This window comes from Delphinus delphis, chromosome 19, assembly GCF_949987515.2.
Source record: "Delphinus delphis chromosome 19, mDelDel1.2, whole genome shotgun sequence".
NCBI lineage: Eukaryota > Metazoa > Chordata > Mammalia > Artiodactyla > Delphinidae > Delphinus > Delphinus delphis.
Genome location: NC_082701.1, coordinates 16,081,162 through 16,101,810, shown reverse-complemented (window position 1 = coordinate 16,101,810; position 20,649 = coordinate 16,081,162). Strand labels below are relative to the sequence as shown.

At 42.6% G+C, this 20,649-nt stretch overlaps 1 protein-coding gene across 4 annotated transcripts in view; it reads left to right on the top strand.

Moving 5' to 3' along the window:
• Positions 1 to 4,411: 4,411 nt before the first annotated feature.
• TLK2 (tousled like kinase 2) overlaps positions 4,412 to 20,649 on the top strand; it is a 103,118-nt gene continuing 86,880 nt past the window's right edge. Inside the window, exons 1-2 of one of the 4 annotated variants that reach the window (XM_059996621.1) lie at positions 4,412 to 4,764; positions 6,639 to 6,721. In XM_059996621.1, the coding sequence (XP_059852604.1) occupies positions 6,641 to 6,721 (81 nt within the window). In that variant the 5' untranslated portion in view covers positions 4,412 to 4,764; positions 6,639 to 6,640. Of the gene's footprint in view, positions 4,765 to 6,635; positions 6,722 to 10,828; positions 10,926 to 20,649 lie in introns of those variants that run through there. The other 3 variants (XM_059996620.1, XM_059996619.1, XM_059996618.1) reach the window with 3 other exon arrangements.

Genomic DNA, 20,649 nt, shown 5'->3' with positions numbered 1-20,649 from the left:
TTTCAGGGGCATTTATTCTCTTTGCTCCTCTACTTGTTTCTTTTACATTTCAGCTGCTGGGAAGAAGGAACACACAATTCAGGGAAGACAAGTATTAAAAAGTAACATTTGGGGAGGGAGTTGAAAGAGGAAATTAAAGAAGGGAGGTACTCTCCAGGAGAATAAGAATATTGTTCCAGCATCACTGGGCTGCGGGGAAGAACGCATGACGATAAAGAGAGTAAAGTGTGTCAAGGAGACTTGCTCGGGAAAGCTTTCTGAAGCAAGCTGGGCAGAAGAAGGGTATGAAAAACATAGAGATAGGCAGAGAATCTTACGCAGGCTGAGATCTGAATTTATTTCGTCTATAGTGCACTTTCATGGCAACCAGATGCTTTTCCACTTTGTTAGAAATGGGGAGAAGGGAGGAAATAACACTGACCAAATGCCTACTGTATGTCAGGCACAGTTACAAGGCATTTCCTATCACTATTTCAACTTTAATTAAAGCCACTCATGGGATTAGGTGTGCCGGCCAGTTTTCAGATGAGGAAACTGACAGGTGAAGAGACGGGGTTAGGACCTAGTTCATTCCAACCACCAGTGCCCTGACGTTCTACACTGCCCTGCCTACCAGAATTTATAGTGGAAATATTGCCTTCACAAAATTTGTTATTTCTTCTCACCATTAGAAACCCTCAATTCTCCAGGATGGGGGAAGAACATAAACAGACCAGATGACTTTTACATTTTTCTCTACTTACCCGCGCCCCCCCAAAATAAAATGTAATACTTTTTTTTTTTTTTTGTAATGCATTCTTTAAAGGGACATCAAGTCCTTTTTCTGTTATGAAGAAAATAGACCCACAAACAACTCAGTACATTGGCAGCCTGGTTTCCGAAGTTAAACTGTGTACTGCTAACCAATCTAATGACAAATGTCTACATCCTTGGTAGAAGTGTGGTTTGGGGACCATTTATTTAGGGATTACTCTGTCAGGCACACACCATTATCTCATTTCATCTTCCAACAGTCCTGTGAGGTTTTTAACACCATTTGATGGATAAAGAAACTGAGGCTTAGAGAAGTTAAATATCTTGCCTAAGGCCACACAGCTGGTAAGAGTCAGGGCCAAGATGAAAACCAGGGGGCTTGACTAGGAAGTTTGTCCTCTTAGCCACCACACTGCAGGCCCCTTCTGGAAAAGGTGCACGTAAGGCCCCCTGCTCAGTAATATATGCCAGATGGTGGACATTAAGAAACACTGAAGAAGATGCTGGACATTCTTTAGTGTGGTACAGGTGAAAGGGCAAAAGAGTGCTAGAACTACTTTAGTTTTTCCCAGTGTCTTTCTCAAAACACCTCTCCCATGAGTACCTGAAACCACAAACCAGCCAACAAAAAACCAGGGTGGTGGTTCCGAACATCAAATAGGAAACCACTGAATACCCTGATCCCCCACCTGGAGATTGTCGTATGCCTATTGTACATTTTAGGCTCTAAGTAGTACTGAAATAAAGGATTCCACTTTAACCTAGTTTCCCGAGGTCCAGCGTACATCTACTCCCTTTAAAGCATTTAACCTATCGAGATGTGCAGAGCACAGCTTGGGGAACACCAGTGCCCTGGTCCTCTCTGTGACTATGAACATGAACCTGGAGAACTTGTCATACACTGAAGGCAGGAAGGACCAGATGATCAACGTGCACATCTAAATGAATCCATGTTTGAGCCTTCTGAAGCTGATGGGAATTGGGCCTTTGCATGGGGAGTGTCACCATTTGCCAGTCTATGACAAGTTGAGTCTCACAAAGTTGCCCTGTGAGCAAACACACTTTAATTAATTAATTATTTATTTCTGGGCACATGGCATGTGGGATCTTAGTTCCCCGACCAGGGATCAAACCCAAGCCCCCTGCATTGGAAGCACAGTCTTAACCACTGAACTGCCAGGGAAGTCCCAGTAAACACACTTTAAACTGGTTGGTTCATGAACCCAAGGTTAAATTACATTGTGAGAACCATCTGACAACAACAGAGCTTATTTTGAAATTATCCATCTATTGTTCTTTTTCATTACTGTTGATATTTTCATTTATATGATGCTTATAAACAGAAGCACCTCATTTTTGTGGTAAGCAAATTCATTAAATTCCTTTGAGCAATTCCTGCTGGGATGAGTGTTAAACGTGGAGTGGGGCTGTGAACAGACCTATGGCAGTGTAAGTTCTTTGACATGCAGAGGAAAATGCACTAGGCAAAGTGAAACTAAAAATCTCATCTTTTCCTGTATTTCAGTAACTACTTTTATTTTTTAAAAAATAATTACCTCAGGGACTTCCCCAGTGGTCCAGTGGTTAACACTCCGTGCTCCCAATGCAGGGGGCACGAGTTTGATCCCTGGTCGGGGGAACTAAGATCTCCCATGTTGCATGGTGTGGCCAAAGAAAAAATTAAAAATTAGCTGAAAAAATAGAATCATAGCCTTATTATTATCTTATTATCCTCTAGTCCAAACTCCTTCACAGATGAGGTTGGCGAAACTTGAAAGGTTAGGTAACTGGTCCATGCAGCTTGTCTGTGAAAGAGCTGGCTGGAACTCAGCTCCAACTCTGTCCGGCGCTCTTCCTTTTAAACTCTTCTCATTTGAGACATTCCAGTGTCATTTTAAGGAGTTACTACTTTTTTGATCATTCGCTATAATGACAGAGCTTGCCTCACTTGCTTTTCGAGTTGTAGGGAAAGGTACTCTTGGTTCTCCTGCTCTCTTGATAGTCCTTCACTTTGCCCTTTTTCACCCTCGTCTGCCTGGAACTTGCTCTCCCCCTCCCCTTCAAACATTGTTATCTTTGGAAATATGTGCGTGCACAGGGCCCAACCTGGCTGGGTTCGAAGCAAGGTGACTCTTGGTTGAATGGAGTTTTTCCACAGTGCTTGAATTTGTCCAAGGCTTTGGAAGGCTGGGCAACTAACAAAAAGTAAACTGCCATCCTTTGCCCTTCCAGCAGGTTTGTGTTCCATTAATACAGGATGAATTAAGAATAAGGAAGAAAGAAAGGCAGAAACTCCCCTTGAAGTACTTGCCTACCCCCTGGAAAAGTTCAAGGCTCTTGTTCATTATCTGAATTTTTCCCAAGTGATTTGCCTGTAGTCCTTAAGTCATCTTCAGACATCTGATCAAGGCAGCATCAAAGGAAAATAAAAAGTTGGGTATTTGAGTTTAAGTCAGTGTCCTGGCTCATAGAAGTCGGTGGAGAATGTGATTTTTTCTCTGGTGCTGGGTGATCAAAATGGGAGGCTTTTTCTGTGCAGGAAGCCCTCCTAGCTGCGGGAGCTACTGCACCCTTTCACATTTCCCATTCCTCAGCAGACACTGAGGGGCAGGCCTGTTTTCTCCATTCTAGCCCTTACCCTCCGAGCCCCCTAAGTACCCAGGATGGCCTTGTTGTTAATCAAAGGTTGAAATGGAACCTCCCCCCGGGGGCACCGAGAGAGTCCCTTTGGGGCAGCATCCTGGTGGGGGTGGGGAGTCAGCCTTGATCCCAGAGGACCTCTTGTCCCTGGAGACGTCCTACCAACCAGGTACGTGGAGGTGAAGCGCTGTCCGCTTTCCAAGGCGGCTTGGATTTGGGGAGTGGGAGGGTGAGTTTGGAGAGTGGCGGGGCGTGGGAGCCGGCCAACACGGGTGGGCACAGCCAACTCACTAACTGGGCGTCTCCGGGGAAGTTCGGGCGGGGTTCGCCGGCACACGGGCTTTCTTGCTCTAAAATCCATCCTGGGCAGAGCAACCCCACTTCTCACCCAAACTCGTGGAGACCAGGGATTAGGCTGGCGCAGGGTTCGACGAGGCGTATCGGGGAAGCGCCCGGCCCCGGCGGCGAGGCCCCTCTAGCTCCGGTCCGCGACCCAGGGCGCCGGCCCAACCTCCTCGGCTGGGGCCGGTCCCGCGGGGCGAGGGCCGATTTTACGTAGACGGCAGTGGGGTCTCCGGAGCTCCGAACGGGTCCGACCTCTCCTAGCGTCGCTGCGGGTCCGCCGGCGCCGCCCGTTCGCCCGCCCTCCTTCAGCCGCCCGGCAAGGCGGCGGCCTCCTCAGCCGGCGCGGGGTCCCCTGGTTAACCCCTGCCCGCCAGCCCGGCCGCTGATTGGAGGAGGCGGGGCGCCGGGGCAGCGGGGACACCCCCACCTTCCTCGTCCCCTCCCCCTCCTCCCCCACTGTCGGCTCTTCCCCCACCCCCACTGGACCCCCCCCTGCCTCCCAGCCGTGCAAATCTCGCGAGGAAACACGCGGTTTCACTAGTGTGTTTACACCGATCACTACTAATCCGGACCGAACCGATCCGGATTAAGGGGCCGGAGGCGGGTCGTGGGCACCAGCGGTTCCGATCCCCCCCCCGCCCTCCACGCCGCACCCGAGTGGCCCCTAGCCGAGTGGGCCCCCACCTCCCGGCCGGGCCTGGGCCCTTCTGTGCCTCCCTTGGCCTTTGTCCGGCGCCAGGAGACCGGTCCCGCGCCCCCCGCGGCCGCCCGGGCCCGGGCCCGCGTCGGGCGCCTGGCTCTGTACGCGAGCCCGGGGATCTGCGGCCTCCGAGGCCCCCCTCCCCCGCCCGCCCTCTCGTGGAGCCCAGCGCCGGCGGCGGCTGCCCGGGCGGGGGGTTGCGGTGCTCAGGAGAGGCCCCGGCTCCGCCCCGGGCCTGCCCAGGGGGAGAGCAGAGCGGTCCGCAGCCGGGTCGGGTCGGGGCCCCTCCCGGGAGGAGCGTGGAGCGGCGGCAGCGGCGGCGGCAGGTGAGAGGCTGAGCCCCGAGCGGGGGAGGGCGCCGGGCCTGGGGCATTAACCATCCGGGCGACCCCCTCGGCTGAGAAGGCTGCGGCCCGGGCCCACACGGGGGCCGGCGCGGGGCCGCACCTCCTCGGCTCTGAGGCGGGAGGGGCTTTCCGAGGGCTGCGGGTCGCTGAGGGGCCGGGCCGAAGATGGGGGAGGCCCAGGCGGCCCCGGCCTGGGAGTGGGGCCGGCGGCCGGCGGGGAGAGGGGGGCGCCCGGGCAGCTGGAGGCCCCGGCAGCTTCCCGGGCGCCCCCGAGAGCTGGCCCGCCCTCCCTCCGTGACAGGTGGGCCTGGAGTTGGGGAAAGTTTGGAGCCGGCGGGAGGCGAGGGGCGCCGGGACCAGGCCCCATCGGTCCTGCTTCCTGGCTGTGGGCTACAGGGAGGATCCCAGTCTAAGGCCCCGCTGGAATGGAACAGAGTGGATCTTTCCTTAACATGAGTTGACATTAAATGGAATAACCGCTGGGGCGTCATTTTCCGGGCCAGGCCTGAGGATGGAGGTTTAGGAAACGTGACGAGAGACCCTGGGTCTTGAAGGGAGGTTGCAACCTCTGCCATACTGGCCTCGATTAGGGCAGGGCGAGACGCGAGGAAGGCCACTTAGGGAAACACTGGCTCAATCTCTTTTCTTCTTCTTTTTTTCTTTCCTTTTTCTTTTTTAAGATGCCTTTCTACCCTTCCGAGAATTTCCTAATTCCCTCTCTAACCTGCACTTGTCTGTGTGGGTGAAACTTTAATTTGCCACCCTTTCATTCCCCTTTGCCCCAGGCTCTCAATCCAGGAAGGGAAATGAAACTGGAGGACTTTGTAGGGGTTGTTACTGGAAATTGTGGAGGTGTTAGATTGCAGAGGAGCATGTTTCATTCATGTTTTCAGTGAACTTTTAAATCATGCCAATCATTCCAATAACTATTTAATAACATGTTCAAGGGGTTCTATGTAATGGTATATGCACCTCTTCTACTTTTAATATTGGGGAGGTTTCCAGTGGGTTCTGCAAGAGTTGATCTCTTGCAAATGATGGAGGTATTTGCTGAGAGTAGCCTGTGCATTAATTGGTCGTGGAAGGAGTTTAAAAATGGTGTCCTCCTGCCCCTCCCTGCTTGGAAGGAGTGCTAAAAGCAGATGTCTAGAGAAACCTACTTGCTCCAGGGAGTGGCAGAGAAAGATTTTGTAAAGGGATGGTTATGGAGCTATACTAATTTCCTGAGTGAATGCCGGTTGATGGTTTTACCATGGGTTCTCTATTAAATTTGAAGTAATTCCATTTTTCATGAGCTACTATCTGGTCCTTAGAGCAAGGAGGCATATAATAGCATTATTTTAAGTTACTAGTAGCTTCTGATTCATGCTGTATTTTTTTTTTTTTTTTTTTTGGCTGCATTGGGTCTTAGTTGCTGCGTGTGGGCTTTCTCTAGTTGTGGTGAGCAGGGGGTTACTCATTGCAGTGGCTTCTCTTGTTGCGGAGCACGGGCTCTGGGCGCGTGGGCTTCAGTAGTTGTGGCACACAGGCTCAGTAGTTGTGGCGCACGGGCTTAGTTGCTCCGTGGTATGTCGGATCTTCGCGGACCAGGGCTCGAACCCGTGTCCCCTGCATTGGCAGGCGGATTCTTAACCACTGCTCAGAAGAGGACTTTTGAGCCACTTTATAACTTTAAATGTATTACTGTTTGGTGCAGCACATTGTAGTTTATTACTTGTATGCCATATTTATTTGAGGTTTACCTGTATGTGACCGTTTGGTGAAATAATTACTCTGAGTTTTGTTATATCTAAAAATTGGTTCCTCATGTTTTAGCTTTTATGGTCTCACAGGTACTTTTTCTTTTTCAGTAGAAATGATGGAAGAATTGCATAGCCTGGACCCCCGACGGCAGGAATTATTAGAGGCCAGGTTTACTGGAGTTGGTGTTAGTAAGGTGAGTAAAATGATGATAACAAACACTGATTATAATCTAATGTAAACACATTTAAAAACAAAGAGCAATTTGGGTGGATCATACAGATACACTGAAGGGGGAGACAATTTGGCTTAAGGTTCCAGTGAACTTTTAAATCCTACCAGTTGTTCCAGTCATTTAACAGTATGCTTGCTTGAAGGTACTCTCTATGGGAGGATATACTTCTTTTTACCCTCTAATATGGGAGAGGTTTCCCATGGGTCTGTTGCAAGGATAGTAACAGGATGTGTATGTAGATTCTATGCCACATTTTGTCAAAGCTCAGTCACTCAGAAAAAACTGTTAATGCAAAGGTATTGGCATAGCTTCATTACGCTAGACTTTCTGGATAGTTATGTGTAGAGTTTTGAAAAATCTGCCTCTGCTAAGTCTGTGAGTCCTCCAAATCTGCAGTTCAGCAGATTCCTCCTGGTTGTACCCCCAGACTGCTTTTTCTCTCCTTCTATTTTTCCTTCTTGTTCATTCTTTATTTTGTTCCAGGAGCATAAAATAAGATCAGGCCTCATTAATGGGCGGGTGTTAAGTTAAGCAGTGTTATGGCTTCCTGTGCAATCGTATATACCTGCTACCTCACCCCTCTACTCTCATAGGATGGCTTTAGTACAAAATGTAAAACATATTTATGATTTTAATACAATATATAAAATATATTTATGATGTTTTATTTAAAATTTTCACCAATCCAAGATGTTGCTTCCTTGGACTTGAGACTCGAGAATTTTTGATCTTTGACTTCATGTGATACATTCCTTCCTGTGCTTTTCAAGAAATCTTATTTCTAATGGTGACTTAGATCTTAGTCTCATGCTTTGGTCAGTAGCTTCTTATTTTTTATTTATATATTTATTTAGGCTGTGTTGGGTCTTTGTTGCTGCACGCGGGCTTTCTCTAGTTGCCACAAGCGAGGGTTACTCTTTGTTGCGGTGCACGGGCTTCTCATTGCGGTGGCTTCTCTTGTTGCGGAGCACGGGCTCTAGGCATGCGGGCTGCAGTAGTTGTGGCACTTGGGCGCAGTAGTTGTGGCTCGTGGGCTCTAGAGCGCAGACTCAGTAGTTGTGGCACATGGGCTTAGTTGCTCCGCGGCATGTGGGATCTTCCTGAACCAGGGCTCGAACACATGTCCCCTGCATTAGCAAGCGGATTCTTAACCACTGCGCCACTAGGGAAGACCCAGTAGCTTCTTAAAGGAGAAGGTGTTTGTCAGGGTTTAGTTGGAAAAACTGGCTGCTTTGAGGAGTCTCATAATTTTGGTGAGCTGGAATAGCCTGATAGTTTTTGTTCATTCAGCAGCTACTGAGTACCTGCTCCATACTAGGCATTGTGCAGGGTGTTAGGGATGACGCCTCAGTACAGTGCTTCCAAGCCCCCCCGCAGTGTGGAGAGGGCAAGTGCTCTAGACAGAGAGCTGATGCTGTGATGAGAGCTGTATTAGAGCTGTGGTGAGGTGCTATGGGAACACAGGATTTGTTACATATTTTGTAATTCTTAGTTTCTTGGCCTCTTTAATTAAGTAACTGACTTTTGTGGCACTTTGGAGCAGCTATACTCCTGACTGTTGCTGTATATTAAAGTTACATGTGTAAATGTAAATTCTCTGATCTAGGTGAAGTAGCTTCAACTGTAAGTGAGCAGTATATTTGAGTATTAAATTGATCTCTGATTCAATTGATTACCTAATAATAACCTTTGTTGTGTCTTTTAACTGGGGAATTCAGCAAAAGGCTCTTATCCAAATCTGTCTGTTTAGATGGTCACCTAGTGAGTAAAAGTGAGTTTGTATTCAAATTGTATGCGGTTTAAACTCTTTAGGCTTCCTTGTTAGGATGCTTTTCTTTCCTTCTGTTTTTAGGTTCATGGTAGCTGTATCCAAGCATACTTTCCATGGGGTAGAGCGTAAGTTAGGGGAATGAGTAACATTGTGAATTCTGCTGCCCAGGCCCAACCTAAAATCATGTAACTAAGGTGTCAGAAAACTTTATCTGTTTAATAGGAAGTTCTCCCTTTGATACATAGAAAGAAGTTACTTCATATCCAAAAGCTTTTATGCCATTAATTGTATGTTATTTTGAAATTTCCAATCATGGTAAGTATATTGATTACAATAAATTTGTTATTCATGGACTAGCAGGAGAGTATTTTTACCCATAGCAAAGAAACTTGCGAAGAAAAAAAAAAGGCAAGTAAATTATTTTGTGGAGTTAGGAAGAGGAAAAAGAAAATCTCCATTTTGCAGGACTTCTTTTGCCTGCAAGACATTGTATCTCTCAGACCACTGATTTGAAATAGGAGTGGGGAGGTGACCACAGTACTGGGAGAAAAGGTGCTTTTGGATAAGCTCCTCCTTCTAGCTTGGAATTCCTCATTATGGGTCATAATTTCTCAATGAGGATGTCACTGTGTTGATGACAGCTTTCATTTTTACAGAGATCATGAGCGCTTTCAGCCCTTGCTCCAAATGGGAGAGCAGAGTGACTTTCCTGTGATAGTGCCATCTAGTGGGACTGGTGCAGCCTCATGGGCTGTCTCTTGAGTTTCTGCGAACTATTCATAACATTTTCAGTACTTTTTGATGTCCATAGAAGGAAGAAGGTCAGTGCCACTGTGGATTCTTTCCTAGTGGACAGGGTGTTTAAAGTAGCTGCAGTCTTTGAACTTCCTGGTTATTGTAGATATTCTGTCATGTTGCCTTGAGTGTTTTGTACCTGCAAATTGGATATACATCACAAAACTTAGGCTAAAAGAAAATGGCCAAGCCACCGCATTTATTACTTATAGTATTTAAGTTGCTCTTTACTTATATTTAGGTTATTGGCAAATTAAAAATTTTATTGTACATTGCATTTATATGCATTAATTTTATATAATTTTATGTATAATATTTAACTTATAATAATTGGTAAAACAAAGGCATTTGTTTTGCGCTTTGGGATGCACCATGTGGTTTTGTTTAAGAGATTGATGCTTTCTGTCATCAGTGAGTTGATAATAGAGGAAGGTAACCTGATGTGCACTAAGCTATAGCTGACTTTCCTCCTCTAGTCTAGCTGCCACTTTTACGAGGACCTGTAGCCATACTCTTAGCATTTTTGAGGTGATAGATTAATTGGGTTACGAACCTGCTTCTTCATTTCTTGTTGACTTGACATGTGAGCTATCCTTCTTTTAAGTTCTCTTCCTTTAAGTGCTAGATAATCCACTCGCAGTAATGTGAAACTGACTGTACCTTGTATTCATATGTTTTCAATGAGGACTTAATGCAGTTTATATTCCCTACTCTCTCCCCTTTTGACAACTTAAATACAGGTAGTCTTGTCTCTGATTCTGGAGACTGTAAAGTAGGTGGATTTCCACCCTTGCATGCACTGTTAACTGTACCTAGTTGAATTTTAATGCTAAGATAGTAACAAATACTCTTAAAGTACTTCCTGTGTGCCAGATACTGTCCTGAGTACAATAAAGGCAATAAGTGAATTTAGATCTTTCATAACAGGGATACTAGTCTTAATAAACACTCCTTCTCTTTTTATAAGACATACTAACTGATGCCCACTGCATTGCTCCCACCAGTTGATTTATAGACTTACCAAGAGTCACTTTATGACAGCTTGCACTTGTATTATAATCATATAGTTCAATACAAAATTGTGTCAACCATTGACATATGATTGTAAAATGAAAGAATTGTCGATTTGGTGAAAACTAAGGTAACTGCCTTGGAAAGACTGAATATAAAATGAGTCAATAAGGAGATAACTATAAAAATTTATAAAAAAGTTTTTTTTTAATCTGGAAGAATTCTTCATTTAGATCCTTGGAAAGTATCTTTAAAGTTCTTGCTTCACTTTTAAAGAAATTGAAACTGGAAATTGTAGATGATGCATTATGGGTGTGGTTTGTGTAAGACAGTGTGAAACTATAGTGGATCTATAACTCAAAGGGCCTGTATCAAAAGCTTGGCAACAGAATAAACATTTATGTTTTAAGTTCAAAGAAAACGTTTAAGGTGTTATTTTTTTAGGATTCCACACTATCACTTACTTTTTTGATTAATGTCGTTGGTTTCAGTTGTATTGAATGAAATGGATTATGCAGTGTGTTGATGGTATTGACAAGAAGAGCAAAATGAGAAGCCATGAAAAGTGGGACTATCTCTTTTGGCACAGTAAGAACCTTCACTTTATAGAGCCTGAAGCAAGAGCATGTAATTTTAGGTAGTACCACATAGTAGATTATTGATGTCTTCTTAAAGAAAAATGATCTCTTTTCCTATCTTTTATAAATTTGTGAGTCTGATATGTGAACATTTTAAATGATCACATTTGATTTCTGAAAAGACCTTTAACCAGCCAATACCTTTCTCCTGTCATTTAGTGAATTGCATCAATTAGAAGGTGTCAGTTATCAATATCTAATGTTAGCTATTTCACATACCAGTGCCAGTAATTTTGAACAGTGTGTTTAGGTGTTTATATTTAGTACATAGTTAGATGGTCAATAAGCATAAATGTTGAAAAATAGTGTACATTTATACCGGTTAGATTTAAGGAACTGTTGATAAATTTATTATGTTTGCTTTTATGTTACGTTCTCCTTTTCATTACAGATCTTCCTCGACTTACAGTGGGGTTATGTCTTGGTAAACTCATTGTAAGTTGAAAATATCAGAAGTTGAAAATGCATTTAACATACCTAACCTACCGAACATGGTAACTTAGCCTGGCCTACCTTAAACGTGCTCAGAACACTTACATTAACCTACTATTGGGCAAAATCATCTAACACAAAGTGTATTTTACAATAAAGTATTGAATATCTCATGTCATTTATTGAATACCATACTGAAAGTGAAAAGCAGAATGATTGTCTAGGTACAGAATGGTTATAAGTGTCTTGGTTCTTTTACCCTCGTGATTGCATGGCTCACTGGGAGCTGTGCTGATGCCGCTGCCCAGCGTCGTGAGAGAGTGTTGTGTCACGTATTACTAGCCCGGGAAAAGATCACAATTCAAAGTTTGGAGTATGGTTTTAACTGAATGTATATCATTTTTGCACCATCATAAGGTTGAAAAATCATTAAGTGGAACAATTATAAGTCGGGGACCATCTGTACTTTAGTATTCCTTCAATTCTACCCTCATTTCACATGTAGTCAAGTATCAACTCATTTCTCTTCTTTCTCTAGTATTTGTCTGCGCCACTGCTACTGCCTTAATCCAGACCTTCCTCATTCATAACTGTAATAGCTAGTTTCTCCTATCCCATTCATCTTTTTGTAACCTGCCACCAGTTATATTTCTAAAAATACCAATATTATTGTTTTACTCCCTTGCTTTAAAGGCTCCACATTGTCTACTGGGTAGAGTTAAAACTCCCTATCCAAACTTTTTAACTTCATGGATCATCTACTCCTCCAATGCTGGTCGCTGCTACCTCAGACCATGACTGATATTCTAACCTGTCATGTTAGTAAACAGGGTTGTGATGTCTCCTGTACCTTTCCTTTTTATTTGTCAAATGAACTTTCAGTTTACTTTTCAAAGCATAATCCGGATATCCCTTCTGTATAGCTTTTCCAGATAGCTGCACCATCTAGTTGCATTATCTTATTAACACCTGATAACCTACTTTTATTATAACACATTTGTTTTCCCCATTAGTCTCCTTGAGAACATGGGTGATACCTTTATTTCTGACTATTCAAGTGCTCAGCACATTGTATACACTGAATAAATCTTTGTTGAATTGGAAAAGAGTATTGAGAAGATGAAAATAGAGTTAATTGTCACCCATATAGGCAAGTTTCTTCTTTTTTTTTTTTTTTTGCGGTACGCGGGCCTCTCACTGTTGTGGCCTCTCCCGTTGCGGAGCACAGGCTCCGGACGCGCTGGCTCAGCGGCCATGGCTCACGGGCCCAGCCGCTCCGCGGCATGTGGGATCTTCCCGGACCGGGGCACGAACCCGCATCCCCTGCATCGGCAGGCAGACTGTCAACCACTGCGCCACCAGGGAAGCCCCCATGTTTCTTCTTTTAATCTAGCTCCAAACTCTTGTCTAAGATTGTATTTAAAGCAATGACGTATATTTTGGCTTAAATCTTCCTTATGTTTCTTTTAAAATCTTTCTTATGCTTCTTTTACCTTCTTTTGAAATTTTTTTGTAATTTATTGAGTAATTGTCTGCTATGAAAGACAAACATTCTCCTACTATTTCCCCCACCTTCAAATTTTTGTCAGTTATATTATTATTTATTTTTAATATTCCATTTTTCCACCTTCTAGTTTGAAAGTTATGCACTCTTTTATTGGTTACCACAGAAATTACAATATGTATCCTCAGTTTATTAAAGATTAATGTTAAATCAATACCTTTGCCCTCCTTTTTGTCAGTATAAGGGCCTTGAACATTAACTCCATTATTCCTCTCCCACCTCACATGCTATTGTTCTGTATTTAATTGTATATGTATATATATTTAACTAGTAGGCTTTTAGAGCAGTTTTATATTTATAGAAAATTGAGCAGTTAGTACAGAGAGCTGTCATATACTACCATCCCATCCCTCCAGTTTCCCCTATTATTAACATATTGCGTAAGTGTGGTAGACTTGTTACAGTTGATAAACCAGTATTGATACATTATTATTAATGAAAGTCCATAGTTTAACATTAGGATTTACTCTTCGTGTTGTAGAGTTCTATGGCTTTTGATACATGAAGAAAAGTCATGTATTCACCATTTGTATATATATTTTTAAGAGTCCACAGATTATTATTGCATCTGTTTTATAGTTACGTTCTTTTTGCCTAACCTACATGTTCACCTATGTGTTTACCACTTTCTTTGTCATTCATTCCTTTTCACATCTCTGCTCTTCTATCTGGAATATTTTTTCTTTTGCCTGAAATATATCCTTTGGAATTTCTCTAGTGTGGGTCTACCAGTGATTGTCTTTCCATTTTGTCTGCTTTAAAATGTCTGTTTTTGGTTTTATTCTTGAATGGTGGTATTTTTGCTAGGTTTAAAGTTCTAAGTTGGTTGTTATTTTCTTTCAGTACATTGTTTACTATTGTCCACTGACTTCCATTATACTCTTTTTATTTTTAGTCTCACTGCCATTCTGTTGAAGGTAATCTCTCTTTTCTTTGTCCATTTTTGAGCTTTTCTCTTTGACTTTGATCTTCTGCACTATAATGTAGGGATGAGAGATATGTCTAGATTGGATTACTTTTTTTCTTTATTATTTTCCTGAGCTTTATTTACATCTGAATATTTTTGGGGAACCTGAGAATACACTTAAATAGATTTTAGTTTTTAGAGCAGTTTTAGGCTCACAGCAAAATTGAGTGGAAGGTACAGAGATTTCCCAGATACCTCCTGGCCCTGCACATTTGTTACAACTGATGAACCTATATTGACATATTATCACCCAAAGTCCATAGTGTACATTAGGGTTCACTCTTGGTGTTGTACATTCTGTGGGTTTGGTCAAATGTACAATGATATATATTTGTTATACTATCATACAGAGTAGTTTTACTGCCCTAAAATCCTCTGTGCTCCAGCTGTTCATCCCTCCCTCCCCTAACCCTAGGCAACTACTGATCTTCTTACTGTCTCCATAGTTTTGTCTTTTCTGGCATGTCATGTAGTTGGAATCATACCGTATGTAGCCTTTTCAGATTGGCTTCTTTTACTTAGTAATACTCATTTAAGTTTTCTCTGTGTCTTGTCATGGGTTGTTACCTCTTTTTAAAAAAATTTTTTTTTAAAGCACTGAATAGTATTTCATTGTCTGGATGTACCACAGTTTATTTATCTGTCCATTCACCTACTAAAGAATGTCTTGGTTGCTTCCAAATTTTAGCAGTTATGAATAAAGCTGCTATAAACATCTGTATGCAGATTTTTATGAATGGTTGGATTATTTTGATTTATTCTGCTTGGAATTTATTGGATTTCTTAAATCTGTGGGTTGCTGGTTTTCATCAGTTCTAGAATATTCTCAGCCGTTGTCTCTTCATATATTGCCTCTGCCTTCCACTCTGTCTTCTCTTTCTTGCATTCCATTTAAACATATGTTAGACCTTCTTACTGTATTTTCTCTGCCTCTTACCCTATCTTCTGGATTGCTGGTCTTTATTTCCCAGGGCTGAATTCTGAGTAGGTTGTTCTGAAATTTCCTTGCACTTTTGTATTTCTTCTGATACCTCCACTTCTTTATTTTCTCTTTAAATTTGTCTAATCTCCATAATTCTATCCATTGAGTTTTCATGAGGGCTGGTGTATTCCTAGGTGGCTGTTACCCTGAAAGGGTAGCCCTGTGCTCTTTGTTTAAAGTATAGGGTAGATTTCCCAGAATACCCTCATTGGGCAGGTCCTGGGCTTTGACTTTCTTCTTTCTCCACACACTCAGGCCTCCAAAAGTACAGCTAGCTCAGTTTCAAAGCTTTTTCTTTAGAATTAAATCAGCAAATGTCCTCAAATAGAAATACTGTTTTTTGAGTGCTGATCTTACCTTTCTGAATTCTTGTCTTACGGATTTTGGTGCAGTAATACCTTATTTCTCTTTTTCACAGTCAGTAATATAAATTTGGTTGACACTTAACAAAGTGTACATGAACTCTTGTGCCACAGTGGTTGGAGAATCCATATCCATATCTAGTTTTCCTCCTTGTGATTTTCACCTTTCATCTGCTTTCTTCCTTCCTATATGTGGTCAGTATTGTCATTACACCTGGCTGTTAGTCATTTATGTTACTTCTTATTTTCTGTTTACTTTTAGTTAAAGATTAAATTGAAGTATTTCTTAAATTTTTTTTTAAGGCAAGGAGAAAGAAAGCAAGTAAGGTTGTATTATCAATGATTTTTTTTAACGTTTTCTGAATGCTTTTAAGGCTTTATTTTTTACTTTATTTATCTTTAAATTTATTCATTTATTTTTGGCTGCGCTGGGTCTTCGTTGCTGTGGGCTTTCTCTCTACTTGCCGCGAGCAGGGGCTACTCTTGGTTGTGGTGTGCGGGCTTCTCATTGCGGTGGCTTCTCTTGTTGCAGAGCACGGGCTCTAGGCATGTGGGTTTCAGTAGTTGTGGCACACAGGCTCAGTAGTTGTGGCTCACAGGCTCTAGAGCGCAGGCTCAGTAGTTGTGGTACACGGGCTTAGTTGCTCCGCATCATGGGGGATCTTCCCGGACCAGGGATTGAACCCGTGTCCCCTGCATTGGCAGGCGGATTCTTAACCACTGTGCCATCAGGGAAGTCCTATCAATGATTTCTTATTTCAAACTTGAGTCTAGAGATGGTTTGGCTTGGTTAGTCTTGTTCTTCCTCTTTACCTTGTCTGGGTCTCAAATTGCTAGGTACCTCTTTTGTTTTCAGTGCTAATGTTTATAAAGTTACATCCTAAAAATGTTTCTAATAAATAGTTTTAAACAAGATCTGTTGCAATGTTTTTTGTTTTTTTTTTTTGCTAGGTCCCTCTTGATGGTAGGTTTCACTTGGTCCTAACTACTACTGTGTGTAATGGGATGGATTAGTTTAGAATCTGCTTCCTAGTATGTTAGCCATGTTTAAACACTTCTTAGGCTGTTCTTTTTGACGTTTTACAGTCCAGTTTCCCTTTTTCCCTAATCCAGAAAGAGACTTGGCTTTTTCTAGTCCCAAATTTACCTTGTTTAGACTTTAGTCATATTTAAAAAAAAAAAAAATCATTCCTGGAGTATTTGATGACTTTGCCCTGCAGAAGGATTGCCCTTCCCATCTCTCTGTTCTTTTTGGTTCATTTGAGGCTAGGCTTTGAGTTAGTGTGGCGCCGCAAAGTTTCTGTTGTAGGGTCATTTGTCCTAGCACCTCCTTGCCCGCTGGTCAGCTTTTTTTGCCCTTAGAGGCTTTCTTGGGGAATCTTGTTTCATAATTTGGACTGCTCTTGCTTTCTACCCAAGGAACACTCCTTTGCAGGTTAGAGCAGTCTGAAGGATCTGGAGTACTAGTAAAAGCTCTTCTTCTCATTTCGTTGATTAGTTTTGCCTGTTTTCCAAGGTTCTCACGACTAAGTCAGGCTCTTTGCTTTCTTCCCACTTTTCATACACTAGTTTTGTAGAATCTTATCTTTACTGTTTAACAATAGAACATAGTTATACTGTATTAGCCATCAGATACAAGCAGTATCATTCCCCTCACAGATATACCTTGTGCTGAGGAATGTTCACAGTCAAATGCTCACAGTAAGAGAATTTTGTTTTTTTGTTTGTTTTTTTACTTTTTGGCTGCACCGTGCGGCATGTGGGATCTTAGTTCCCCAACCAGGGATCGAACCCTTCCCCCCTGCAGTGGAAGCAGGGAGTCTTAACTGCTGGACCGCCAGGGAAGTCCCTGGTTCAGTTTTTGATAATTTTAGAAACCTAATTGGTAATTTCCTGTGCAATTTGGAATACAGAGCTAAGAATGGAATTTCGTTTTAGTCATATCTTACTCTTTTAACTTAACCTCCCTCTCCCCCCTTTTAACTGCATATACTGCAAAGTGTACTGGAATAGGAATAATCTAGCTTTGGTTCTGGTACCTTCTAAGAAGTTAATTAACTGTATGACTTGGAAGTCAGTTCAATTCTGGGTACTTCCAGTTTAAGAAAATTATTTTTGATGATCTGCACCAAAAGAGGGAGCCATATTTGAGAAAGGGGAAAGCAAAACTAAAAAATTCCATTTAGACATTAATCCTATCAAAGAACGAGTAGTGGCGTTAAAATACAAAACCCTCAGGAACAAAGGCTAGAAAAAAATCTTGCCAAAATCCTTTCCTTATTAACCCTTTCATTATGTGTATATAGACTTCTGGGAATTTGGATTGCAAATACCAAAGGAACAAGAAAAGCACTTTGTTCTGCCCGTTAAGTATACTGTGAGACAGTGGCAAGGAAGATAGAGGTGGAGTGTTTTTCTAAAAGTATTCTTTAAAAATGGGTGATGTCTGTTTCCTAATTCTAACTAGATGAGAGAGATAAAGAAAGAGGTTGGTCATCAAACTTCACTCTTTTTTTTTTTAAACTGAAGTATAGTTGATTTACGATGTTGTGTTAGTCTCTTTTGTACAGCAAAGTGATTCAGTTATCTATCTATCTGTATATTCTTTTTCATATTCTTTTCCATCATGGTTTATTACAGGATATTGAATATAGTTGCCTATGCTATACAATAAGACCTTCTTTATCCATTCTATATATAATAGTTTGCATCTTTTAATCCCAGACTCCCAGGCCAACCGTCCCCTGCCTCCCCTCCCCCTTGGCAGCCACAAGTCTGTTCTCTATGTATGTGAGTCTGTTTCTTTTTCGTAGGTAAGTTTATTTGTGCCATATTTTATTATTTATTTATTTATTTATTTATTTTTCGGTACGCGGGCCTCTCACTGTTGTGGCCTCTCCCGTTGCGGAGCATAGGCTCCGGGCGCGCAGGCCCAGCGGCCATGGCTCACGGGCCCAACCACTCCGCGGCATGCGGCATCCCCCCGGACCGGGGCACGAACCCGTGTCCCCTGCATTGGCAGGCGGACTCTCAACCACTGCACCACCAGGGAAGCCCCATTCTAAGCATTTTTGAGTGTACAGTGCATTCACTTTGTTGTACAACCATCACCACCGTCCCTCTCAAGAACTTTTTCATCTTGCAAAAATGAAACTGTACTCATTAAACAATAAATCCACGTTTATGCCTCCCCTTAGTCCCTGGCAACCACCATTCTACTTTGTTTCCATGAATTTGACTACTCTAGAAATGTCATATAAGTGGACTCATACGGTGTTTGTCTCTTTGTGACTGGCTTATTTTGCTTAGCATAATATTCTCAAGGTTCATCCGTGTTGTAGCATGTGTCGGAATTTCCTTTCTTTTCAAGGCTGAATAATATTATATGTACCACATTTTATTTATCCATGTATCTGTCAGTGGTCACTTGGGTTGCTTCTGTGTTTTGGCTACTGTGAGTAATGCTACTATGAACATGAGTGTACAGGTATCTGTTCGAGTCCCTGCTTTCAGTTATTTTGGGTGTGTATGCAGAAGTGGGATGATTGGATTTTATTAAACTCACTCTTTTGTTGAAGCTTGACCTCCTCTCATCCCGTATCGTTGACAAAGCGCAGTCAGAAAATGGTGATTGTTTTTCTTTTAGTCCACATTTAGCAAAAGCCCTAGAAGTCTTGAAAATTTTGTTAGCATCTGCACAACTAGTAATACTACTCAAATGGCAGTTATTTTTGCAAACGGTATTATTGGCCCAGGATGTTGACAAAGTAAGTAACTTGGTGAGTTACATAGCATTGTTGAGCACCTTTTCACGTATGTCTTTGGGGAAATGTCTATTTCAACGCCTTTTATTTTTTTTAATTTTTTTTATTTTTATTTTTTGCGGTACGCGGGCCTCTCACTGTTGCGGCCTCTCCCGTTGCGGAGCACAGGCCCCAGACGCGCAGGCTCAGCGGCCATGGCTCACGGGCCCAGCCGCTCCGCGGCATGTGGGATCTTCCCGGACCGGGGCACGAACCCGCGTCCCCTGCATCGGCAGGCGGACTCTCAACCACTGTGCCACCAGGGAAGCCCTCAACGCCTTTTATTTTAACCAAAGCATAGTTTAGTTTTAAAATGATAACAGTAAGTGGCTATCCAAATCTGCTGTACTAGAATTTTTTTTTTTTTTTTTTTTTTTTTTTTGCGGTACGCAGGCCTCTCACTGTTGCGGCCTCTCCCGTTGCAGAGCACAGGCTCCGGACGCACAGGCTCAGCGGCCATGGCTCACGAGCCCAGCTGCTCCGTGGCATGTGGAATCTTCCCGGACTGGGGCACGAACCCGTGTCCCCTGCATCAGCAGGTGGACTCTCAACCACTGCGCCACCAGGGAATCCCTAGAATTTTATTTTAACCAGTATTACCTCAAGTATTAAGTCCTGTGAAGACTGTTAATGTTGCCTACATAAAGATAACAAGGTGATGGTATCTATTGTAATAGATGTGACCCGCGTGACTGATAACTTTGCTTTTATAAAGAGTAAGTATGTGACTTTTATCACATAGTCTGCTGCCAGGGTTCATGTTGATTTAATTTCTGTTTTGTCTGTCTCCAGAGGAATACTAAGGATTAATTGTGGAATTAAAATGTAATCTGAAGGGCCGGTTAATCTCAGGAGATGGTGCCTGTAGTTCAGGATATATTCTGTTATATTAACTAACTTCAGCAGGCAGATTTAATGTTCAAATTTGGCAGAAGCTACTAGCATCAAGCCAAAAGTAACTTGTCCAATCTCCATTATATTAACAATTGACTAGCTAGAATCAAGGCACAAAATATTCCATCAGCTTCTAATGAAAAGCCGTTTGACCTGCTGTGTGATAATCTGGATGAGATGAAGGAGAAGAAATATAATAGCTATATTGAAATTTTAGTGCCCAAATTTTTCAGCAGTTGAGTTCAGCTAACTCTTACTGAGTTTGTACTATGTATAGGTGTTACAGAGGATTAAAAAAAATCAACCAGGTGCACTGCATACTCTTGAGGCACTTATAATCAGGCAGGCATGGACCCATATGTCTATGGCACACAGCTGATGGTGGATATGGAGATGTGAAGGTATTACGAACCTAAAAGAAGGGAGCACAAGTACATATGTATATTCACTCCCCTCCGTTAAAAACAATATGGAGATGTGAAGTTATTATGAGCCTAAAAGGAGAGAGCGTAGTAATTAATTTGCTTGGGGGTCAGATTGTGGAAGGATGAGACTTTTTGTTTCACAGTAAGATCACTATAGCTAAACAACCTAAGGAAAATTCTGATAAAATATTATTATGAATAAGTCACAGAATGATAGTGTAGAATAGCTTGGTTTTATTTTTTTT